This window comes from Musa acuminata, chromosome BXJ2-7 (assembly GCF_036884655.1).
Source record: "Musa acuminata AAA Group cultivar baxijiao chromosome BXJ2-7, Cavendish_Baxijiao_AAA, whole genome shotgun sequence".
In the NCBI taxonomy this organism is placed as follows: Eukaryota; Viridiplantae; Streptophyta; class Magnoliopsida; order Zingiberales; family Musaceae; genus Musa; species Musa acuminata.
In genome coordinates this window covers 35529102-35555042 of record NC_088344.1, presented here as the reverse complement: position 1 = coordinate 35555042, position 25941 = coordinate 35529102, and the positions used below count along the sequence as shown (strand labels likewise).

General features: G+C 37.6%; 3 protein-coding genes across 6 annotated transcripts; 1 reads left to right on the top strand and 2 right to left on the bottom strand.

The window, feature by feature from the left end:
* The first annotated feature begins 8299 nt into the window (after positions 1-8299).
* On the top strand, positions 8300-9244 carry LOC135616245 (uncharacterized). Its single transcript, XM_065115438.1, has one exon. It carries the CDS (start codon positions 8352-8354, stop codon positions 8958-8960), a length of 609 nt encoding a protein of 202 aa, XP_064971510.1. The 5' UTR covers positions 8300-8351; the 3' UTR covers positions 8961-9244.
* Positions 9245-10420: 1176 nt separating this feature from the next.
* Positions 10421-17563, bottom strand: LOC103992683 (ras-related protein Rab7). The gene is made up of 7 exons (XM_009412491.3): positions 17309-17563; positions 17095-17121; positions 16568-16667; positions 16300-16446; positions 13278-13358; positions 13035-13180; positions 10421-10639 (listed from the first exon to the last, which is right to left on the bottom strand). The coding sequence occupies exons 1-7, from the start codon at positions 17359-17361 to the stop codon at positions 10576-10578; spliced, it is 618 nt and encodes a 205-aa protein (XP_009410766.1). The 5' UTR covers positions 17362-17563; the 3' UTR covers positions 10421-10575.
* Positions 17564-18410: 847 nt separating this feature from the next.
* LOC135585293 (SNF1-related protein kinase regulatory subunit gamma-1-like) lies at positions 18411-24909 on the bottom strand. 4 transcript variants are annotated; one of them, XM_065118536.1, is made up of 7 exons: positions 24389-24909; positions 24204-24289; positions 22770-22992; positions 22075-22537; positions 21546-21812; positions 19338-19510; positions 18411-18936 (listed from the first exon to the last, which is right to left on the bottom strand). In XM_065118536.1, exons 3-7 carry the CDS (start codon positions 22832-22834, stop codon positions 18651-18653), a joined length of 1254 nt encoding a protein of 417 aa, XP_064974608.1. In that variant the 5' UTR covers positions 22835-22992; positions 24204-24289; positions 24389-24909; the 3' UTR covers positions 18411-18650. The 4 variants fall into 4 exon arrangements, with proteins under 4 accessions (XP_064974608.1, XP_064974607.1, XP_064974609.1 ...); XM_065118535.1 differs by having other exon boundaries at positions 22075-22517; positions 24389-24794; XM_065118537.1 differs by lacking the exon at positions 24204-24289 and having other exon boundaries at positions 18411-18949; positions 22075-22517; positions 24389-24792.
* Between the last annotated feature and the right edge of the window lie 1032 nt (positions 24910-25941).

The following is a 25941-nucleotide window of genomic DNA, read 5'->3' as shown; positions in this document are numbered from 1 at the left end:
AAGTCTTCCTTGACCTAACACAACATATGAAAACCCTAATGGGAATGTTATAATTTGTTATTCTGTTATCGCATAGCTAGATTAGTTCACGACGACACAAACTCTATGACAACAATAATAGTCATGACCCTAGTTTTTTTTATCTTTAAATGCACTAATACACATGGTCAAAGTCTTCCTAAACCTAACACAACATGTGAAAGCCTTAATGAGAATGATATAATTTGTTATTCTCTTATCCCATAGCTAGATCAACTCTCGACTACACAAACTCTATGACAATAATAATAGTCACACTTTTGGATCTGCTTTGCTCTAGCATCCGAGATTGTTCAATGACCCTAGTTTTTTTGTCTTCAAATGCACTAATCCACATGGTTAAAGTCTTCCTCGACCTAACACAATATGTGAAAGCTCTAATGAGAATGATATAATTTATTATTCTCTTCATCCTATAGTTAGCTCAGCTCTCAACTACACGAACTCTATGACAACAATAATAGTTATTGGCCGTAACACCGGTGAATGTCACTCAACCAACTATAACAATCCCAATATTGGATGTTCACGTTCGATAGCACCCTTAACAAAGGGTGCCCTCCCTTAACAAAGGGTGCCCCACGGTCCTCCATTGCCAAAGTGAATGGACCCCTCAATTCCAAATCGACATGCTCTATTCGGAAGCCCAATCAATAAACTTTGACAATCATGCTATAAGAGCGTAAATTCAAAAGATGGGCAAGTGCTTGGAAGATATACGTAAGGAGTTTGACCTTAGTACTAAGAGGAGTATGCAAAGGGCGTATTGAGATTACCCTTTATCTAAAATAAAAAAAAAATCAATTCCCCTGAGTTTTCGCCCCTTAACGTTGGACTCATTTATGACAACACCAACCAAACTAAGCATGTGGCCTCAAATGACCATCTACAGTGCATTGGATGCTATAATGTGCCACTCCTTCCTAACGATACTCTTCATCATTACCAAAAAATATTCTTATCTATAAAGTTTTTAATTATACCTTTTTCCTAGCTTATAAACAAGTTTGAATAACACTTTATTGTAAGCCCAAGTGCACCACAACGGCCCTTATAGAGATTCGGTAAGGGAAGAAACACTAGCAAACTTCATCTCAAAGTTCGCTAGTGAAACTAGAGGGCTTATCGACACAGATCTCTCAGTCCTCATCAAAACTTTCATGTTTCGATTAAGATTGTCTCAATTCTTTTAGTTGTTAGTAGAAACCATTTGGCCTTCTTTCCCAAGTTACTATAACAAGCAAACTAGTATATCATTGTGGAAGTCCTCATCTTAGAAAAAAGGTGAAATGAAGGATGAAAAGGATAAGGGTTGAATTGAGGATTGACTCAACTCGAAGGAGCATATCAAAAAACATATTTGTTGAGGATACCTTGAATGTTCATTTTATGCATAAGCATAAGAACCATCCCCATGCATGAAGAGTTCTATTGAGAGGAAGCCATCATTGAGGGAATGGTATTAGGAGGTCATAACACCTCAGCTCACAAAGTGTATGCAATCGTGAAGCATAGATAACTCAAGGGCAATCTGAAAATCACTTTCAAGGAAGAAAAGATAGAGTATCTCAACCCCAAGCACGATGACACTCCTATTATCTCTAACCTAATAATGAATATATTAGTCAAAAAGGTCATAATTAGCATAAGTAGTTTTGCTGACATACTTTATTATGATACCATCCAAAAGATGGGCCTACTACTAATGATTTTACCTTGATGTCCTTAATACTTAACGAAATTCATGGGCAACTCAATCTCCCACATCCACATTATTTGCCTCTATGTAACATTTGGGTTAGTTCCCCATTCAAAAATAATGATGATGAAATTTATGGCCATCAATATCCAATTGGCCTACAACACCATTACCTTCAGACTTCTGCTAAATCAACTTCGAACAATAGTATTGACTTACCAAATACTCATGAAGTTTCCAACGAGGCCTAGAGTTAAAGTATTGAAGGATAACCTAAAAGAGTCACACTAGTGGCATTTGATAATAATTTCTCTCCCAAAGAAGACTCTAGCGTTGTTGATGGACCCTTCCGATCCATCAAAGCCCTCTTCACATCTTAAAGCAACTGAGCCACTCATTAAAGTTCCTTTGGACAATGCTCACCCAAATCATACCATCAAGCCCAGAGTGGCAATCCTAGGTACCAAGAGGGTGGAACTCATTGACTTCATGAAGGCTAATGCTGAAGTCATAGTGTGGTCCTTAATTAACATATTGGGAATCGATTTGTGTCACATAATATTACTTGAATATCTCGGTTGATACTCATCTAATGAAGCAAAGACTATGAAAATTCACCATGGATCAACTACTGATATACTGTTAGAATCTAGGTTTGTTTCTAGAGTTCAATATATGCATTAGCTCACGTAATCAAGAAAGCTAATGAAAATTGGAGAATGTACATTGATTATACTAATATGAATAAAGCATATATGAAGGACTCTTATCACCTACCTCATATAGATCAATTGATTGATGCCATTTGGGTTATGAGTTATTAATGTTTATAGACATCTTCTTAGGGTACAATTAGATTTAAATGACCTTGATGATTAAAAATGTACTTCATTTATCACTGATTGAGGCATATACTGCTATCGAGTCATGTCATTTAGACTTAAAAATACAGGAGTCATGTATCAAAAAATGGTAAACTGAATGTTCAAGTCTCAGATCAGCCCTAATGTCGAAGCATACATCCATAACTTGATAATGAAGAGCAAATTAGTTGACACACATTACTTATTTGATTGAAATATTTGAAATACTGAAGAAGTTCAAGATGTGACTCAACCCGACTAATTGCATCTTCACAATCAACTTAGTAAAAGTTCTTTAGCTTTATTGTGTATTAGAGAGAAATATATATAAATCCTAATAAGGTAAAGGCTATACAAGAGATGTAGCCCCAAAGTTGGTGAAGGAAGTCCAATGGCTGATAGGGTGTATTATGATGTTAAGCCACTTCGTGTCCAATCAAGTGACCTCGAGTAGTTGAGGCATTGGCCTAGTCCTCAAGGTGCTAACCTCAAAAAATTCTATGATATATATTTTGAATAAATAATGATATAATAAAAAAGCTCCTTTATTGTTATTATAAGTTTTTACATTATACAATTCATGTCTTTATAAAATTTGAACTCTAATAGAATCGAATCATAGACAAAAATAAAAGAACAAAACAAGACATAGAGGCTTAAACAATAAAAGATAGGTTGACAATAATAAACGCACCAACATCTAATAGAGAGGCCTGATCATCATTGAAGTCTATCTTCATATCCATTGGAATAGTGGCACCCTCTGCATGCTTGGGGCATCTTGCCTTAATCAAGTAAAAGCTAAGAGATTTTTATATTTGAATAAGACATCCCTCAATCTGAGGGTCCCCTTCTTGAATTCTAGGGACTCCTTGTATGCTAGGATCATCTTATTGCTTGTTTCAAAACTAGCATTACCTCGACCTCTAAACTCTCTATCAACTTAGTGATTTGAGTGTTCAAGGCTTTGATTTCATTATAATGCTTTAGAAGCTCATCTTCTATCTCATGGTTATGCTCCCAAATCATCTTCAAGTGGTCAATTTGGTTGGAGTCATTTCACATAAGGTTCTTCATATGTTGTTAGAACTTGGCTAACTTTATTTTTTGATTCACCACTCTAGCTTTGGACTTGGCTAATTTCACCTCTAAGTTGGTGATGACCTACGAATCAACTCACTATTTCTTCAACTCTTCCATCTCATCTTGGAGCTATGCAAGATGAAGTTTCTTGAGTCACAAACTTAATTTATTAGCCCCATGATATAATGGTGATATGTCACAAAGTGATGACATAATCAGAAGATTGATATAAGATTAACTGAACCATTACTTAGCAAACTTATTAACACCATATTTTTCACTGAGATATCTATACACCTGCTTGAAAAGAAGAGAGATAAATAACCCATACATATATCGAGTTACAACATGCCCATACTCACATGCAATATTAGATGCCTTGTGGTTCACTAGCAATGTGTCCCCTTTTGTCGAGTTGGGCATTCGACATCCTCAATACAAAGAAAAGAGGTAATTTATACTTGCTAAGATCATAAATGAACTAGCAAGACAGTACCCTTTGACCCTCTTATAGACCTAAAAATATGTGTGTAACAAGTTCATGGTTGGGATAATGGTCGCATGCTGACAATCCTAATAAAGGTAATCAAATAGTGCCATGAGTTAGATATTATATGAGAGAGTGATATTATCCTTTGGTGAACACACCAGGATGAGTGAATGGAAGGGGGAATGAAGCCTAGCCTCCAATGCATCGATATATAGGCAAAGATATCTATACATCGACTTATAAAAGTGGATCTCAAGCCAAGGTACCTCTATATAGCACTCGGCTAGAATGGAGTACCTAACACATTAGCACTCTAAAAACTTAGGAGTCAAGATAGAATCTCAATCATAAAAACTCTTTATGGTCTGAAGCTCTTTGAAAATCTTTAGATCCACCCTTGCCATCCCCTTGGAAGAAGAAGGCAACTAGACTCCTTTTGACCTTAGGCTATTCAAGGAGAGGACCTTGTCATGCTCAACCATTTGTTGGATAAGGCGACCATCTCTTAATCTATGCTAGGGAAAGAGATAGTATTTCATAATATCAAGGTGTTAAAGGAGGAAAGACTTAAAGGACAAACTTGGAGGGCTAAGAACTTGAGGGCTCAAAGTGCACTAAGCCTCCCTTACCTCGGAGAAGTCCTTTATAGCTATGAATAACCCTTCGCCTATTAGAAATATTTTTACCTTTTCTATCTTCTCTCTGGTAGACTTCTCACTCAAGAGACTTTCTACCCAAAAGCTCTTATCTCATCTAGAATGTTGACTCATGCCTTAAAGGTTGACTAGCACATCGAGTCATATCTCATGGGCTAAACATATCTCATGATTGTTGTCGAGTCATATCTCATAGTCAAGTCAACTGCTTAGATGAAGATTAACCGATACATCGTTATTGGGCTAAGAATCGAAGATCGCTCGATGTGCCCTTCATAGGCTAAACATCCAAGGCTACTTAGTATATCATTTTCGAATTAAGCATCGAAGATTGCTCGATGCATCCTTCTCGAGCTATCCATCTAAAGTCTTCCATTATTCCCTTTTTGGGCTAAGCATGGAAGGGTACTTAATTTATTCTTTTTGGACTAAATATCAAAGGTTGTTCGATGCATTCTTATTGGGCTAAACATCAAAGACCATCTTATATGCTTTCATTGGGTTACGCATCGATCTATGTTTGTTGCACCCTTCTAAGATCAAACATCGAAAATAATATGATACATTCTTCTTGGGCTGAGTATCAAAGATAATCTGATACACCTTCATCGAGCTAAATATCGAGGGTTGCCTAATACATTCTTATTGGGCTAAGTATTGAAGGCCAATAATCCTTTTGACGGACCAAACTTGACCACCCCCATAGAGATACTAGTGGCTGACGTGTCGAGTCAATAAAATTACCATGATTCTAGACCCCGTAATCAACATTGATCTTGGTGCAAGTTGACCTTGCATGAGACACCCGAAGGCATATCAAACAAATCAGATGGCTCCTAGCACAAGTTGGTCAGACATTTTAAGTTAACCACCGACATTTTTCGCTATTAGCACAAGTTGACGGAATCGAAACCGTGGATCTTAGAACATAGGAACTTGAGTCTTATAAAGTCTGGGCTCTAGTGGCGCATTAACAATGGGATTGTCATGTGGTGGACGAAACATGACTCCACATTCTTGAGGGGAGGGGATGAAACATGATTTCATCGCATGTTCATCGTAATATGATGATGCATATGTCATAGACAGACATTTTTCGACTACGTTTCAGAAGAGTAATGTTCCCATTACAACAATTTACCAAGAAGCTTCGATTGAAAGAATGAGAACTCCAATCCACCGTGTTGAAGCAGCTGTTCCCCATCTCGCTTCTCTTTTAGAAGAACAGATTGGCAAAGTGAGCAAAGTATCAAACAAACGCGTTAGATTTCCATCATCCATGCCATAGTCACTGGAGCTTTTTTTTTTTGACGGAAACCAACTTTGTGACGATGAGTTCATACCAAATTAAGGACCTAAAAGTCAACAAAACAAAAAGAGGGTAGTTTCCTTCCAACTCCACATCCTCCGTCCTGACTTGGAGCCCACTCTCGGTTGTCCGTCAGACACCATCGACTCCGGCGACTAAATGCCATCCGAGGAAATTTCCAGGAAGCTTCCCCGGGATGATGCTGTGCTGGCCACGTTTCTCGAACTTATGCCGACAGCAAATAGACTTCGATTTGCACGACTCACTCGGTCGTTCTGAAATAGTTATGCTTGTTATGATGATGATATTGACGACGATGTCGTCGTTGTATTTTGCTCCAATGTTTCTATCTACCGACGCAACCACAGAGGGAACTATGCAATGAGAAGAACAGGTTGTTTATATATATATATATATATACATATCACGGACAACTCAACTTGATGCCATAAATATGACTTGAGATTGATTTCCAATGCTATCGTATTTGAAAACCATATAATCGTGGTCAATTCAACTTGATATGATAAAATATGACTGATTTAGATTGTTTCCAAATGCTATCACATTTGAAAACCATATACTTTAGTTGGCCACTATTCTACATCTCACTCCTTCAATGGTAAGCTCCTTTTCAATCAAAATTAATTTATATAAATCACTTCGATTAGACATAAAATCAAAATGAAAATAACCTTAATTACTCATAAATTAAAGTGTCAACTACGGTGGCTAAGTAATAAAATAAAAAATATGAGAATTCTACTCTTGGAGAGTCATAATATCTTTATGATGTATTAATAATAATTGAACTATTTATTGAGTTTTAATTAAATATCATATGTCGAATGTATGATACTTTTCGAGTCTTTATGATCGAAAGAATAGAAGATAAGAACAATTATTGGAGAAGCTTTATTGAATAAGTTTTAGTTTGAATATATTAACATGTCCCTCTCCTATTTATACATATTATGATGGAAGATTTTTCTCAACAGAATAAAGGATTTTCAATATTTATCTTCTATCATATTATACCTATTGTTAATACGGTAGATGAGTTAGTTGGGATGGTAAAATCTATCCAACTAGCACGATGAGATTTTTTCATTCTTTGATTTCCATAGACCCATTCACACCTTGACTTTTTTTTTTTCGTTTTATGTTTTAATTATTATTATTTGTTCTTAGAAGCTATGAGGTGTAATTTAATAGTTTTCATGTAATTTTTTAAAATTTATCCATTACAAAAAAAAAAGATTTATTTATGATGCATATAAAAGGAGTCGTCATCATGATATCAATCGATAATGTAATGCTTATCCACCCAATGACGTGCCTCTAAATAAGAACAATATTTTATTTTCCCTCGCATCACGTGTTACAAAAGGTTAGAATGTACTATTGGAATTGATCCAAAGCTGATGAATGATGAATAGGATCGAGTCACAAACACCGATTTGAGCAGACATTTGACTTTTGACAGGTTCAACACAAACGAATGCTTTATGATATGAGAGTGCGTTGTTGTTATTATTATTATTATTATTATTATTATTATTGTACAGGAGGATATCTTCAACAACATCTTATAATATATTCAAGATCGATACAAAATAAATAATCAATCGATCACTACCTACCACGTTAATGCTATAAGGTTCATGAGAGGAAAAATGCTCAAATAACCTAACACTCTCCAAACAGTTCGGATTAGTTATCGAGTTGTTTTTACTGTAAAATATTCGTGAAAATATTTCTAAGAGTATAGGAGTAGCTCGGGTCGATTATGAATTGTGTAAGATATTTGTAGAAATATTCTTGAAAGTTAGGGATAGCTTGAGTCAGTTACGAACAACATCCCTATAATCTTTATGAAATATTTCTTCTTATCGAGGTTAGTTTAAAAATATGTTTTTTTATCTCTAAAATTACTGTCTTGGTATTTGCGTAGGTAACGAGTTTAGAGAAATCATTATCTTTTTTCGAATGACTCTACACATACATATCAACGTGATACGAACACATTAGAGTTTTTTTTAGAAAAGATAATTAAAATTAATTTGAAAAGGTGAATAGAAAAAGAAAAAAAATTGATTGGCGTTGTAAGGTCAGTATCAACGGCGTGGCGCTTTTATATAACAGGGAGGACGACGTGGGAAGCGATGAACAGCAGAACCTTCCCTGATAAAGCCTTTGCACTTGGCTTGTGATGGAGAGAGGAAAGGTCCGGAGGCAATTGGCTCCCGATGGCTGTCATGGATATGTATCCACCGTGGTGGGCTCCTCCGGTGAGGCCGATGCTCTCACCAACTGCTCGTGGATGCAAGCCTTTGGGTTGGCCTTCCTCTCCATCAATTCCCTCACAGCCCTCTATCGCTCCAGGGACGACCCTTGGAACGCAGCTTTCATTCTCGCCTCCTATCTCGTTCTGTTGGCCCTCTTCCTCTGCCTCCGCCTCTTCGACAGCCCCCACCCGGACTCCCTTAAGAGGAGGGGAGCGCTTAAGTTGGCCGTGTGGACCCTCTCCACCACTCTCGTCGCCATGTTCTCCTATCGCGTCGCCGCCATCATGCCCTTCCCGGTCGCCATCCTAGTGTGGTGCATGTCCGGGCTCACCATCTCCGGCAGCTACTACGCTTTCTTCGTCCACCAGAGCCAGGATGACGACTCTTGTGGCGCTCCATCGAAGCCCTGCAAGGTGTGTGATTCGTCGGTCAGGTGGGGGGTGGATTTCGAGAGTGGCACGCCGATCCGCGCGCGCGACATGGATATGCCTGCCAAGTTGTCGTGCTCCACGTACGTACGGCCGGTCACGTAAGAAGACTGAACCCACGCTCCCTGAATAGGTGTCGGTGTGGAGATCTCGTCGTCTGGGTCCGCTCACACGTACGTACATCTGATCGATCTGCGGGAGGCTACGCCGTCACGCCTGACATTTTTCCAGTGCAGTGCATCCAACCATATGGCATCATCCTTCCGATCGACGCTGAGAACACACTTCCGGCCTCGAGCAACAACCACATCCGAATCTTCTTCACTAATAAAACACATGTACCAGTCTTCTTTCAGCAAGAAACCATCATCATTCTCTTGCGATCGTAATTCTTCTCTCTACTCACTGTCCTGTGATATATACGAGGCGCAACATTTGAGTTTGCTACTGCCATGTTCTCCCGGCACACATCCGATCGATGCATGGCTCCTATTTCACAAGGCCATTTTGGATGAGCAGAGGAGAATAACGGACGATTAAGACTTGTGCCTGGCTTCAATACCAGGCAAGTCAAAAGCTTCATAGGGGTCTCCGACAACGAACTCATTACCGAAATGACCATGAAAGTTCCTATAAAACATTTAATGCTTCAATCAAAGCTTACCCGCTTGATCAAGACACAGAAACTTAATCTATATCAGAGGCGGCAATACAGTCGAATCAAGTAGGTCATGAGGCTGTTCGAATCTTCAATACAGTCGAATCGACATCCATAGAGCATCCTAATCCATGTCACAGCCAAATCGAATGGCGAAGCATCTCAATTCTATGATAAGGCTGGATTAGATAAATGCGATGAAATATAAAATGAAAAATAGATCATAAGAAGCTCGACACCCTCATGTTCCTGTGGAATAACTACCCATTAATTGCTAACAATTACAAGAAAATTTATAAAGGACCTCAAGAAGGGGGCAGTCTCCAATTCCTTCTAAATCAATGTTACACAACCTGACATATCTAACTTAACGATCGAGAGCATAACCCCCAACCTAACAGCGCATCCAACTGAATCAACTCGATGCCCTGATACCAATCTTGCAACAAAGTCAGATCCAAACCAAGTTGGCTCAACAAGACACATCCACACATCAAACAATCAAAAACTATACCCAACACAATTGAATAAACACGTAGCTATTCAAATGATGGCCACTAAATGACGACCACCAAAACCAAGTAGCTAACTCAATGTGCCTGACTGAACCAAAGCATCAGATATTCAAAATCGAAGATGTGAAAAAAAAAAAAAAAGAGTACTACTCAATCGCATAATCATTATTATAGCCATTGCGTATCTGATGATGAATTAAAGAAACTAGACCAGCAGAAACGAAAAACAAAGTAGCTGGGGCCATTCTGCACCAGACCAGTAGATAATCCTGCCTTTGTCATATGATACACTGCTCCAAGCATGGGTGTGACCCTAAAATGTGGCTTATTCTCACCTCTTTGTTTTTTTTAAAGATATGTTTGACAACAGAACTTGCGAGGACACCAAAAACTAGAGAAACATGCATCACAAACTAAGTATAGAATATAGTGTACATGTGATGGGGTACATCAGCCAATAAAAATGGCCAAAATCATAAACAAAACATGCAAAACATCAATCAATCAACAGATCAAGACGGTAGAGGTGAATCTGCCACAGCTCACCCTAACAAGCACACCCACCTCTTTGCTCTGTTTGTGAAGCAGGTTCTGGGATGGCCTGGAAATATCTGCAGACAAAAAAGTAAGATGTGTGAAACAGTACTCTGGAACCCAAGAATCAGGTTAAAAAAATGAGACTACAAAGAATCAAAAGCATGGCAACATTCCGTAGGATATCATCCTTTGGAAACAATAACACCTTCAAGCTTCATTTTTCTAACCAAAGATACTTCTCTCTAAATACAAAACAAGGAGCCTCAGAAAATGATCAAGCTAGAAGATGATAATTTTCGGAAGAAAAAAGTAAAACTAATAGAGCCGTTTGAAGAATTATCAGACTGACAATCTTCTGAAACAAACACTAGACTTGTTTTCAAGTAATGGAGCTAATAGAACCTGCACCTGTGTTACCAGATGCTTCCTCTTTCAAGTCCTAATCTGAATCCTAGTTGAACGCCAGCTAAGAATGAAAGGACAATATTTGCATTTCCTTGTATAATCCTCTGGCGAGAAAGTTATTATGAATTTGCTACTTCAAAATCACAACAGGAACACAGAAATCATCTGTATAATTATTGTTTGATGCCTATTTTTCTTCCTACATCATCATGTATCAAACAACACAATCTTCTAATTTCCCTAGCGTTGAAAAGTTTCATTTGTAGTTCATAGATACTTAGGTTTGTTGACAGCCAATCTAGCTTAGAAGCTGAAGTAATCTATGCAAGCCGGAGAAACTTCTCAAAATACAATGATGATAGCACATTGAAGTATCAATCTTTGCAGGCCCCTGAGAACTTCTCAAATAACAATGATGCTAGTATGTTGATGTATCAATCTTTGCAAGCCAGACAAACTTCTCAAAAAACAATGACAAAACTGGCATGAAGGCCCATCTTAAATTACCAGTTCATCTTAAATTAAACACTGCCTTCGATAATTTTTCACATTACACACTTTGAACATATTGAAGAATAACATAGCCCCATGTGATAACTATTAATAACTATTAATTGTCATTCATAAAGTCAAGAATATTATCTTCTTCGAGGAAAAGAATAAATCAAATATTTGATTTGAAATAATTATAATTATTTTTATTTTAATATTTTCCTTTTTCTCTCTTATGCTTAAGCATATAATAAGGGCCAGAACATTAAAATGCATGATGAGAATATGAATCAATAAATTGAACTCTTTTTCCACATTGTCTGTGAGTGGTGTGAGCCTGTAAGGCTCCAAGTGTTTTTCCGATAGAATGATTTCATTATCCACACGGTGTGATACGTATGGAGGCACGAGACCTTCATTCATCTTGGAAGTGAACTCCTTGAGCCCAAGCAAGCCTGGTAATTATTTTTTTATTATCTTGTCATTATTATCATTCACATCCTATCTTTTTAGTCCTCTATTATAAAAAATCAACTATTACTCATCCTACATCAAATTTAGTACAAGACTTTTCATTTGGTCAAGATATTCTATCATCAAAGTTGATTCATACTTGACTTATACAAAGTCGGGACAAGCCCCTACGCAGCAACAATTATACAAAGTTGGGACAAGCCCCTAGGCAGCGAGAGTATATGATGCTGAATCAATTTAGTTTATCTCTTCTGGAATAAATTTAATTAGTTTAGAGGTATTTTGTAAATGTCATAAATTGCCACATGACAATATCTACCCAAACAGAAGAAAAAATAAATACATATAGAAAAAAGAAGAAATCAAATTCGATCTTTGTTGAAGATTACAATCTTGATTGAAAATCTTAAGGTTCATCTCTACGAAGTCTATCAATCAATAATAACATCAAAAGGTATCAATTATAAGAAGATTATTATTCAAATCAAGTCAATAATATTATTTTCTTTAGAAGAAAGAAGAGATCATAAATTTTATATGATGTAATTATAATTTTTTATTTTTTTTCCTTTTCTCTTGTATTTGAGCTTATAAAAAGTACTAGAACATTGTAATGCATGATGAGAATATGAATCAATAAATTACATGCTATTCCCATATTGTGTGTGACCGGTGTGAAGCCACAATTGTTTTTCTGATGGAATAATTTCATTGTCCAAGTGCAAGACATGCAAAGGTCCGAGACCTTCAAATGGAAGTTTGCTCCTTAAGCGAAAGAGATTCTGATAGTTATCTTTTTTATATTATATTTTCATTATTATTATTCTGTTCCTATATTTCTTGTCCTCTATTATCAGAGAAAAAATCCAACACTCATATGCATCTTTGGCAGTATGTACAATCCTATTGCATATCCATTATGTTTGTACTTTGCAACATGGGAAACTGATTGCATACTTTATGAACATGAAAAGGTTACAGAAGTATTAAAAAAAAATACACCAACTGGCAGTAAGTCAAACAAGGCAACCTACAAGAACAACAAGCATAGTGATGAGAAAGAACTATGTAAATTTCAGATTAGCCCAGTATACTTACATGTCCTGATCACGATCATGCTGCAGAGCAAGTTGAGCCACCTGAAGAAAAGCAGCATCAACATTGTAATCCTCTTTTGCAGAGGTTTCGAAGTAAGGCATATTGCCTCTGGAAGCACACCATTCTTTGGCTTTTTTCTCTGAAACCTGCATGATATTGAATGAAAACAAAAGGGTAGGAAGAAATAAGGAAAAGATAAAGAAAATATCCATGACGAAGTCAATATAGTATCCTCCACCATACCACTCTACTGTTTCCACCATCCACATCAATTTTGTTTCCGAGTAAAATGAATGGAAATGTTGTTGGATCAGATGGGCTAGCCTGCAGAAATTATATGGTACAGATACAAATAAGAGCGCGTCTGAACCAACATTAAGAATACAAACTACAAAACTGACATAACTGTTAGGAAGAATGAAAACTTCTACACAACAAAGAAACACAACTATCGAAAGTAAATAATATGAGTGCTCAAGCTAAAGATTAAAAAAGAGATCGCTCTGGCCATTTATAATTACATCATGTTGTGATATAAGAAGGTACAAAACAATCTAGAACATGACTAAGATAAATATCCAATTAATAAGGATTCAACTTTTTCAATATTGATATTTTTGGTGACCATGCACTTGATAAGCACCACTTGCTCACTTGATAGGGGGGGAAGCCTAATGGAAGTGTGAATTTTTTGTTTCTTATAAGGCCTTTAACAGATGAACAAACTCAAACTTTATAGTCCCCGGGGTTCCAAATACGAGAAGACCCAAATTTCAAGTAATTTTATATTTAAAAGTAAGGTCCAAATCTTGATTGTACTGGTCGGTATGGACCAGTATTTACTGATCCAATGAAGGTCAGATGTCAAAACTTATCGTTTAATACCAGTATAGAACCATTCATTTTTATTATTTAATGAATGTATCAAATGATATGAACTGGTAAAGATCCGTATATCAACCCACATATAGGTACCATATTGATCTAATAGATCATGATGTCTGGTATTGGTTCAAGTTTTGAAATCCTTGCTAAAAGGGGTGAAAACATGTAAAAGAAAAGGTAAAGTCATAGACCTGATTGACACAAACACTACTCCAAGCAACTCTTTTACAACAGAAAGGTTACTCCATGTATCTTTTACTTCATTGGACTCTAATTTGGAGCTGACTCTGCTTCACATTGTTTTTCTTTTTCAGAATATACCAAATGGTTAACCTATTACATTAAAACATCATGAAATTTGGAGATCAAGGTGTAACACTAATCCTTTTCCAGATGAGGATGTGCTTCACAGTCTTAATTAATCTTGTACAACCTCCCATTGTGCTCTCAAACAATAATAAAATAGCTGAAGGAAAATAAGCTAATGAAAGTAGCATTATCCACATTTCAAGGTGGAGATTCAGAAACCAAGTTTGCATTTTTCCCCTCCTTGCATAATTTCATTCCTTGAGGCTGAGACTTCAACAGAACACTGAAGATATCAAATTTTCTTAGAAGAAAAAAACACTAAAGCAAGCACGAAGCACAATTTTTTTATGAGGTCTGAGAAATAAGATCCTAAACTTCATCAGAATTTATCTTTTTTTTTTATTTTTACCACAAAACAAACAATTAAGTCGCACATAAATGCACCAACATTGTTAGAATCATATCCTAACATATCACACATAGCTTCCCTATCTTTAAAAATATAGCAATATGTAGAGGCAACAGAGAGATGATACTTTAGACTGTAAACCATTTTCATCTGACAACATTATTTATCGTCAACTTATGTTCACAGTGGCATTCTGCCAACCACTGCCGTATAGCGTATCGGACCCATATCAAAGCCTGGCGGTAACGGTGTATCGACACACCATATACTGGTCCGTACCAGTGTTACAAAGACAAAGAAGGAGAAGAGGAAGGAGGAAATGGTTGAATTAGGCTTTTTATTCTTTATTAACAGACAAGGCTTTCCAGATTTGTTTATGTCCATTTTTTTGGTTATACATGAATCAACCAAGTAGTATATACTTGAGATCATAGTTACCAAAATCACTAACAGTCATAAAAATCACGACTGGGATCAGTAGAACTAGGTTGGGATGATCAGGGAGATTAAGATTGAACAAGAAAAATAACTTAAAATAAGAAAAATAAAAACTGAAAAATAGGAAAAACATAAAATTGTCATATGCTAAAATATCTCATTTACCTTTATATTTCATAAATTATACATCTTTTCTAAAGAAAAAAAATGAAATCAACATATTATGATAAAAATTCTGAAAAAAATGTTGAAGAATTCATAAATATAACCATGCTTACTAAAAGATTATATTGAACATATAAATGTATTATCGCAGTGAATAGCAATGGTGTATACTTTACAAAAAATACTCAACGCATCCTCTTGCAATTTTGAAGAAAATAATTTGTTCTAATGTGAGCCTAATGCTTTTATAATAATGCAGATTAAAAATAGGCGATAAAGAAAAAAACTTAATTTGAAAATACCACACACAAGATTTGGGATTAGGTTTAAATATCATGGCATCCCCCTTCTCTATAAAAGCATCTCTATTTCCTTATGAAATTAAGAAAAACATTCTCAACTCCACATTTCTTTTACTCTCAGTTTTTACATGGATAGCAAATTGCAACAATAATGGCAGATAAAAAATATAATGGTGTCTGTAAGATAGAAAATAAAATACAAATGACATCGCCTATTATATTTCATGGTCACATGTGTTTCTTATTTATTCTTCTCCTCCTTCCCCCTTTCCTTTTTTGAGTCTATCAAATTTGCCAGAATTGGCCAGCAATTCTGGTTGAGTTTCATCGTTTAGCCAATTTTGACTGATTTCTAAACCAAAGGCCCAGAAAATGAGACTAATCACATAAATCTTGGATTGATTCCATAACAGATTGAATCATGATATCAAAATAAGCTAACAATACAAACTATGTTTGAGATGATGTAACTTCTTCAAATTGATGAATATTGAGGCCATGGCCACAATATTGACGACTATGCAAATCCACGTGTTGAAATCAGTTCCCTTCAACTAATGATGACTCCACCAAGAAATAGCATGCCTCAAGAGTGTCTAATTATACTGAATTTAATTCAAAATTTCTTGAACTTCACAAAAAGCAGCCAAAAGAGTACAGTTTGGGAGTTTTGAGTTACTAGGAATGCAAAAAGGATTATTCAATGATCACAGAGAGGATTCAAGGTAGTCCTTCCGAGAGCATTGTCACATGATACCTGGTTAAGAAACTCATCATGCCAGTTATCAAGAGTGTCAAATGATCTGCGAACATTGACATCATAGACCAAGACGCAGCAGTCGGCCCCTCTGTAGAAGGCAACTCCAAGACTTTGAAACCTTTCCTGACCTGCAGTATCCCAAATCTACAAAAGGAAATAGCTTACTTTTGAGCAAATTTCAAGAAGAAAACCATAGAAAAATAATATTAAGGGTGAATGAAAAAGAACAAGAAGAAAATAGTGGGTGATTCAAGAGGGAGCTCACCTGCAACGTGACAAGCCTGTCATCTACCAGAATTTCCTTGGTAACAAAATCAGCACCAATGGTAGCTTTGTACTGCTGGGTGAACTTCTTGTGTACATATCTAATGGTGAGGTTTAAGAGACAACATTGTTCCCATACAGCTGATTGAAAAAGTATAGATGCCTAAAGCAAACGATTGCAGTATAACCAACATCTGCTGAGTACAACAGGGTAAAGAATGTCCGATGCCCATAAATTGTCACCACAAAACTAAGATTCAGAAAGATCACGAAATTACGAAAGAAAAGAACAATAACAGAGCCTCGACTGGAGAGGGAAAAAAAATAGCCAATATCAAAAATTAAAAAAAAAAGATAAAAACGCAAAGATACATCTTATCCATTAGAGATATAGGTTAAAAAAGTTGTCAGAATTTCAAACTCTTAAAAGTCTTAGGCGAATTCACATTGCGCATGCAATCGCATCAAATTAGCAACTACCTTCTGGTCTAGAAGGACAGACAAGGCGCAAGGAGCTATCAAGGATACTGATTCATCAACGACGTCTTGCCCACGCTTCAGATCAAAACAAAAGAAATAAAGAGTTAGAGAACCACAAATAGAAAACCAAATGATCCGACGTAAGATCCGAGGCGCAACGACGGCGAACCCTAGAAGACCAAGGGATCCAAAGCAAGGCAAAACCCGAAGGACAAAAGAAGGGACATCAGGATGAAGGGAAGAAGGCGAAGGAACCCTTTACCCGCTGTCGCCGAGGACGATGACCTTGAGCAAGGTTCGCCTCCGGGTGGCCATGGCGGAAGAGTAAACCGGCCCAAAAGCGAGCCGCCCAACACGAACGAACGGAACAGAAAAAAGGAGAAGCGCCTCTGCGATTGCTACGGCTATTATGGTTGCCCGAAATGAAATAGGGTTCGATCACATTACCAAATCAATAAGGTCGAATATAAAGAGGAGGGGGGCGGTGAGGTCCGCCATTGTACAACTATTTCTCAAGCGTTGCGTGGGCGAACGTGAGACCACGCTGCGCCGACCCAAAGTAGCATACGAGACAGCTAAGGCTTTTCTTGTTTTTTTTTATTATTTCATAACATAATAAATACGTTACGGGAAGCCACTCTAACGTTCACGTTGCCAACGTTGCGGCGATCAGGACCGTGCACGATGAACGCGACGGCAGATGATCGATTCGGAGTGTTTTTTATTTTTATTTTTTAATGTTCGTATAATGGAGTGGCTCGGGTCGGTTTTCGGACGGTTGGGATGATGTTGATATTATTAATAGTCCCCACGAGTCAGCCAACCCATCTTCCCCTCCCGATCCGTCGTTTGACTCGCGCCGGTGACGGGGACAGCTCCAGGTCAGGGGCCGTTGCCCAAGATGCACGCGACTCTTAAATTTTGCTTTGCCCCCGAATTAACCATAAAGGACGTCGACAACGATCGGCTTTCGAATTCTAATATGATATTGTGAAAATAGGTCTCGGCGGTATTATCCTCTCTCCAGTTGTTCAACCTCAAGCATGGTTGCAACCTCCAGTAGTTCAACCTCAAACATAACAGTACATTTAGAAGAAAACAAGAGAAACCATCTAATGGACAAAGACTCTCCAACGTCAGCTGATTGGCCTCGGAACAGATGGGTGATCGAAGAGAAAAGAAACACAAAAGCATAAAGCACGAGCGGTTGGAACTCACCCTCAGGCTTCTCGTCCTCGAAAAGCACTTCAAGCGACACGCTGCCAAGGTCCCCAACTACAACCCAAATTTGAATAAGAATCACAAGAACCGGTTCACGGTTTGAAGACCATAGGCACCAGCATGAGCAGTTCGAACGTCGAATCTTCAAAAAGCTGACATGAAACTAACATTTCAGAACCACCCCCAACAATTACATGCGGTTCATGCTGATGTTGCAGCTTCACTAAAAGCTAAGATAGAACATGTCTAAAAAACCACCCCAAGGACAACATTAACAATAACATATCCATTGGCAATAGAATCAGAAAGTAAGAGCGCATGGGCATCTAATTCTCTGACATTGATCTTCCCAGCCGTAATCTAACTACTTCCTGCAGATGTTTTCACCGGCTCTGCAACTCCTTCACGGCACATCCAAAATATGTGTCAAAATGATAAGGTGGCTCGTAGATGAAACAAGAGATGACATCCCTCAGTGTGATAACCCCGACGACTTCTTTTTCATCACCTTCAACTACATAAATCCGGTGAACAGATTTGGAAGCCAGACTATCTATGATGCTCCCGAGGCATGCATCAGGTGCACAAGTTACTGGTGCCACCGCATGATTCCTGGAATCTTGACTGACCAAATCTAAAGTCCTCAGGAAATCCATGACAGTCAACTGCCTGAAACAGATAACTGAACTACTGTCAACGAAAGGGAAAAGCAGAAATAAGTTGGATGGAAAATAAGTACGGTATTCAGCCATGTTGGACAGGTGACCTTGTCAAGCATGACCGGACATAGAACCGATGCCAAGGAACCTTTAATGTATGCATCTTTTTGCCAATAACCCATCTACATCTAAGGGCATTTCCCTTGATTTAGTGCAAACATGCATCAAGCATGGAAGGATTCATCCAATATAACTTCCTTCAATATGGACTTAGGTATGGTATGAAACCACAAATGCAATTATTTAGTCGTTATTGGAAGATAATCAACAAAGAGAATCCTTGCAAATAAATCTGCAACAAGGTTATGACAACTAAAATTTTAAGAGTAAACCACTTTCAGCATTTAATACCTGAAATTGGAAAACAGGCCAGGCTTTAGCAGCAAAAACCTGATATCTCGAATGCTCACACTACCAACGATTTTATGGTTGGGGCCCTCAACAACAGGAAGCCCACCTATACGGTTGTCTTTCATACACTTGAAGGCTTCTAGGATCAAGTCGTCACTTTTAATACTGATCACCTGAAAGACATCAGTTCAAAGTTCATCATAAAAACAGGAAAACGAGAATAGTTCAGAGATTCTTTTTGTTGCTTCAAATAAAGATCAGAGTCGATGATAATGTCTGTCTCTCTCTACAAGACCTAAAATTTTTACAATACTGCATAAAAAGTTATACAAATCACCATTCAACTTTTCCAAGTAAGGTGTCCAGGCTGGTCTCAGGTTGGTATGATATGTGTCGTGTACTAGGCTGCTAGTAGCCCTTGTTAGTCACCACTCGTGGCTGCAACACATGACCTGCACTTGAGGGGGCTTCACCACAGCATGGTCTCTCATGGTCCACATGTTTCCAACTAGTGTAGTGCTTGATCATGCAGTTTGAGATGTCTATGGAGGCAAATTTTATACACAATATCCAACAAATTTATTTATATCTATTGAAGTTTGATGGATCTTTTTTTTTCTTGTCTCATCTTGTCAACTAAGAAACTTCTCTTGTGGTTTTATTTCTAACAATGTGGGGGAAAAAGAAGAGGCTGGAGAAGGAGGCTATGTCATGGTTTTAATAAAATTAAAAATTGATAGAATTAATCTTGCCTCTAATAGCACATCTATCTAATGGGTCTCAAATACATTTTTTAACAACAGAAAACTAAGTCAACTAAAGCCTGTGCTACATCCAGAACTCCTTAGCTGATGACATTAACTAAACTGAGAACTGAGATTAAACATTGAAAGCTAAAGAACTTCTGGTTACTCTTTGTTGCTAGCTATACTTATTGCTTTCTTGCCATTCAACTCTATCAACAGCCACATTCATGTTCAAATGGTAGTCAAGTTAGCTTCCATTTTTGTACTCTATTGAAACAATTCACAGGGTATTATTAAACATACAATCCAAAGCAAAAAACAAATTAATCACCGACCTTTGCAAGATTGTCAAAGATCAATGTTCTAAATTACGTCAGTCAGCACACTACCTTTCTTGTAGCCTTAGCAACTGCTTGATAAGAATAAACAAGTTGCCATGTTATTAAAATTTTTTCTTTCATGAACAGGTGATCCAGAAATTTAGTATTTCATCTTTCATAAGAGAATACCACAACAGTATCTCAGATATGTATATAATAAAGGTTCATTTGTATTTACAATCAGGAGATAAGTTACTGAAACCACAAGGTTTTCTTTATTTCTTTCATAAGGTTGAATTTTGCACCTTTTGGGATAACTTCATATGAACATTTTCTATATATAATGTTGCTTGCAATAGATAATCAGGAATCCAATACAAAGTCATGCAACCTGAATATACATCAAAATTATATGCTTATTAAACAGAACTGTTAAAATAGAATGCAAAATGTCAAAAATATATTCTACTTCCACATACAACCATATAACACTTGATGCATTGTAGCTTGTGCTATACTAGACCCTGCAAAGTAAAAAATTTGACAACAGCAAACAATTCTTTCTTTACGATAAGAAGTAGAAATACCTATTAGCTGACGGAAAGAATTCAAAGAATAAATTCAAAGAAAAAAAATACCACTAATAAGACTAGAGGGAAATTAGTTTAAAGACATATGTTAGAGACACAGCAGGAGAATGGACAGTTACATGGGTATAGCACGAGAATCCAATATATAGAGAATCAGCATGTGGATAAAGACTGAATCTCCATTCCACATTGCATAAAATAAGAAATCTTGTTAAGCTTGAGGGTTATAATGTTTATGTAAACAGAATTCCGACACAGAGTATTACTTTTCCAGTGTACATTGGTGATGGCTCAGCACATCCAGAGATATTTTATCATCCTTAAAATAAGAAAAAAATAAAGATAAAAAAGAATATAAATGAGTCAGCAACACAAAAGTCCATATCTAGCAGACAAACCTATCAAATACCTAGAATAGGAACCAAAATTGTGTACAATAATCTTCTTAAACAATTAAAAAGAGGCAAAATTGAGAATGATTTAACATTACTAGAATCACTAATTAAAACTTTATGCATGAGAGCACTAATTCACAAGAGCTGCAGGAGTAACCTCTTCAGATGACATAAAAGGAAGTCCAAGGTCTGAAAGAGGGTACGCAGCAATGCAGTCAAACCAGTCCCTCCCTGCGCATTGCTGGAGACCTTGTACAACTGCTGTCTGGGTAATAAAATTTGTTACATGTGGCTTGCCAGATTCAACAACTGGGACACTTCTTAGTCTGTATTTTGATAGCAACAGCAAAACGGTGAGCATGGAACTGTCTAGCCCAACAGGGAGAAATGGTGCCCAGCGATATGATTCCATGATTGATTTAACCTGGAACCATAATAGATTAAGACAAGTCAATCTGAAAACATCAACAGGTTAATGACAACAACACATGGTCCAACCAAACCTTCACAATAGCTAATTGCCAAACACACAATAGAAATAGTTCTTCTTCTTTTGAGCAAAATGATAGGGAAACCATGAGAAAAAAATTGCAGAGAAAAAAAAAGGGGAAGTAAACAGCTACAAAAAAATTTTGGACTCCTTTTTTAGACTACTAAAGCAATAAAAAAATATATATAATGCTTACTGTTGTTGATTTAAAAGGTTCCTCTTCAAGAAGGGTCTTGTAGAAATCCTCTCCCAGATTATCAACAGCTGAAGAAGCATCCTTCCCCATTCCTTTTTCTGTAGCTACTCCACCGGCTATAGCTGCACCAACAGCACCAATGGTCAACCCAGCAACTGCAGCTGGTCCAGTTGCACCCAGGACTGCTGCTCCAAGAGCTCCAACTGCTCCTGCTCCCACCCCTGCAGTTGTTGCTGAACTTGCTGATAGAGCGATAGCTGCAAGCTCTGCATTCTCTAGAACCCAGAGAATGATTGCAGCATAATCAATAATTCCAAGATATCTCTCCCTCCAATCTATGCTATTCTCTCCATTTGAATGTGTTACAGGAGCAGTCATTATATTATGCTCTGACAGAATTCGAACTGCATCAACAATTGGCATGTCTCCTGGTATCTCAATTACTGCACCAGAAGTGTAAAATCTGAAGTCCAGATGTGACAAAGGACTCAATAATGTAACGAATGCAAAACACCTCAGACAGGCATGCATTTAAAAAGTAAAAAATATTAAATAAATCACATGAGATCCAATCTTGCATAAGGGAAATAAACCAGAAAACAATTTCAAGAAAGAAATAGAGAACAGAAAGAAGAGCATGAATCCCCATGTTAAATATGACAATATCATAACTAACAATGCACAATCGCAGTTACCTTTTCCTCCTGGTACTTCTGGGAATGATGAAACTGGAATCTGTGCAAATGCAGAAGTCAGACATTCCTGCAAAGCATATGGCAATTTTTTCTTCGACTGGATTGCCTCAAAATAAGCATCACAATTTGGAAGCCTGGAACTCTTTTCAGTAGGAGCCATTCCCAAGAATAATAATATATATCATGAACTGACTCAGAATTCCAATGCAGAAAAGCTATACAACTGCATAACAACATATATTAGTTATCCATGAACCTATTCAAGACAAGTAAAGGTGATCCATAGTGAAATTACAGTGTCTCTCAAATCTAACTAGAACAATTTTATAAATGACAAAAGTTTTTACAAAAAGAATTATGTAACAATAAGTAATCCAGCACACAATAGCATGACGCAACATGTGGAACATCACAATTATGTTAACCTTTAAAAACAATTAGCAACATAACTCCTCTGCATAGAAGCAACCTCAAGGGTTTCCAACATAAATGTTCTCTGCCACCACAGGCAAGTCAACAGCCCAGTCATCTAGATCCTAAGCATGAGTCCAGAAAATGTGGATTGTCATCTACTAATCATGTTTAGAAAAAATCCTCAACATAGATTAATGTCTAATTTATTTCAGTACCTCCTCTTATTTCTCTAGAAGAGAGTTAGTTCAGATAGTGACTGACCATAACACATTACTAGGGGAAATACCAATTTGAATATGGTTAATAGGATAAAGGGCATATTGAAACCAAAATGCACCTTTCTGTATCTCACGCTATCCTCTTCCTCAATAACTGCTTTCGTGAACCGTGACTCAGAAACCCCAAGGTAAGGTCTGGGTCAATGTATACAAGCTATATTCTATGTTTAGAGATGCTATTTCTATGACTTGAATCATGGACCCAGATCGCTAATTGTTAATGAGCAACCTTACAGTTGTATCAAGACATGTCCTGAAAACCTGAACAGGTCATGATTTTGAGATAAATACCAGGAGTATTCAGCTTTCTTATTGGAACATGATTTCAAGTCTTGCTTTACTTTAGAAATAAACAAAGGGTAAATTCACTAATCATTTCTTCATGCGTCAACCTGATGATGAATGATTGTCTATTAAATCAAGGAGATATATGTTTCAGACTAAATCGTGCTTGCCAAGATTAGCCAGAACCATGTACCATCAATTGGGCATAAGAAGGAACATCAATAAATACACCAGATGAAATTACAGAGGAACTGAAAAATGCACAATGGCGAATCCCGACTCTCCGTTACCAACACTTGTCGATAGTTGAGAAAGTAAGAACGCAACAAGAAAGGACACCATCCACCTAATATAAGCAAAAATTCTAGCTTTATTTCGTGATCCCATGAAGCATTTGGGTAGTCCAATTAACAAGCGTACGGCAAGCATAAAAGCAAACATGTGACACGCATCATACCACGAAGGCAATATACAAATTGTGACGAGCTTCGTTCGGGAATGACCTCTTCAGCAGTAAAACTACACACCCATCTCTCACCAAACCTGATCGGAATCATAATGAGAACAAAAGCACTGTTATCACAATCATAATCAGGACTCGATTTGTTGGTGAAAGAGGGGAAACTATAACAAGGACCATACCAATAGCCAATCGCAACTCACTCGTCGCAGATAGATCTCAAGGAAGAAAGGCACTCCTCGATCGATGTGCTCATTTCGTTCCGGACGCAATTTCTGAAGCGGGGATGAAGTCGTTTGAGACTGTCGCAATTTGCGAGCTCCTCCGGAGCCATATCCTCGCCACGTTCAGTGCGAAGACTCCACGCGTCCACTAAACTTCGGGGCAGGGGGTTCCCCGTCTTCTGTCAGCCAGCGAGCAGGACTCCCCACTCTGTCGCCTTGACATCAGACGGGTGGGAGCCACAGGGTGACCTGGATCCTGGATTATGATCGAGACCGAACAGTTAATCCCTACTCACTTCCCGATCCCTCCTAACCGGAGGGCCGATGGTCTGCAAAGTCCGGCAGAGCCAATTAATTTCCGGTGTCGCCATTCCTCCTGCGGCCGAGTCTTCTCCCAGCTCTCGTCTCCTATTGCCGTGAGATTCGCTTCGACTTGGACTGCATGCATGGGTTGTTTCTCTCGTGACCGGAGAATTATACCCAAGCACACCTTGATTCTTTTCCGGATGTTTTAGCCGCAAGTGTCAACAAAGATGGATGGGCGAAAGATTTCTTCGCCGACACCGAGTCTTGATCCAAAAAAACAAGTTCGGCTCTACCCGGACTTCCGTTCAGACGCGTATAAGTATTGGCTGACCCCTGTTTACAACTGTGCAAAAAGAAAAAGAAAATAGAGAAAGAAACCATATACTCATGTTTTCTTAAGTAATTAATAAATAAAAATAAAAATAAACTTGACTTGGGAGTTGCACTATTTTTGTTAATAAAAACTATTTTTTCTTATGAGTAAAAGAAAAAAAAAGAACCTAAGTTGATAAAGAGTACATCACCAGTCAATTTTTATTCGATATATGACCAATATATGGTGTGTTAAGGTGGAAGGGGAAGACAAAGGCCAGTCCACCTGTCTACCCACATGACACGAGTCTAAGACAAGAGGTTATAGGTGGTCTCCCATTATCGCTCATGTGAATAAGAAACTAAGGTATAACCGTTGGAGGTGATTAGAGGCTGATCTCCATAGAATATTTCATGAAATATCTTATCTCTTTACAACTAAATATAAAAGATCATATTCAACACAATAATACGAGAGTATCTTTTTTTACCACTTATGTGTACACTCATATACTTCGGACGACTAACTTGTATGTTTGAGGGATCGAGTCGGGAGACCTCTCTCAACCTCGGCACCTTGAGAGCTTAACGTTTTTATCTCAAAGGCATATAAGACAAACCTACGCATAGGATCTAGACTACGTCGAGCTTACCAAGATGTCAATGACTTCTTTCCTTAATATTTTTTATGTTACAAGGAGGGCTCGATGTCACTAGAACGACCACCCACCGACATTCTCGATAAATGTTTAAGCGAAGAACCCTTACTCTCGACCCATAGTACTTTCACCTAAGGGGGGGTAACAACCACCCTTTCTTTATATAAGTATATCCATCTTATCGCATATGTCGATGTGATACCAGTGTCTATTCAATGACTTGGGTCTCTTATC

Bases quoted from the DNA above. Each gene is read 5' to 3' on its own strand.
- LOC135585293 (XM_065118535.1), bottom strand. From the start codon at position 22,929: ATGGCTCCTACTGAAAAGAGTTCCAGGCTTCCAAATTGTGATGCTTAT. The intron at 22,518-22,769 runs GTAACTGCGATT...CTTCTGGTGCAG, and splicing joins AGAAGTACCAGGAGGAAAAG to TAATTGAGATACCAGGAGAC. The intron at 21,813-22,074 runs GTAAGCATTATA...TTATGGTTCCAG, and splicing joins AACCTTTTAAATCAACAACA to GTTAAATCAATCATGGAATC.
- LOC135616245 (XM_065115438.1), top strand. From the start codon at position 8,352: ATGGAGAGAGGAAAGGTCCGGAGGCAATTGGCTCCCGATGGCTGTCAT.
- LOC103992683 (XM_009412491.3), bottom strand. From the start codon at position 17,361: ATGGCCACCCGGAGGCGAACCTTGCTCAAGGTCATCGTCCTCGGCGAC. The intron at 16,668-17,094 runs GTATCCTTGATA...CCTCACCATTAG, and splicing joins AAGACGTCGTTGATGAATCA to ATATGTACACAAGAAGTTCA. The intron at 10,640-13,034 runs GTAAGTATACTG...TTTTGTCTGCAG, and splicing joins CATGATCGTGATCAGGACAT to ATATTTCCAGGCCATCCCAG.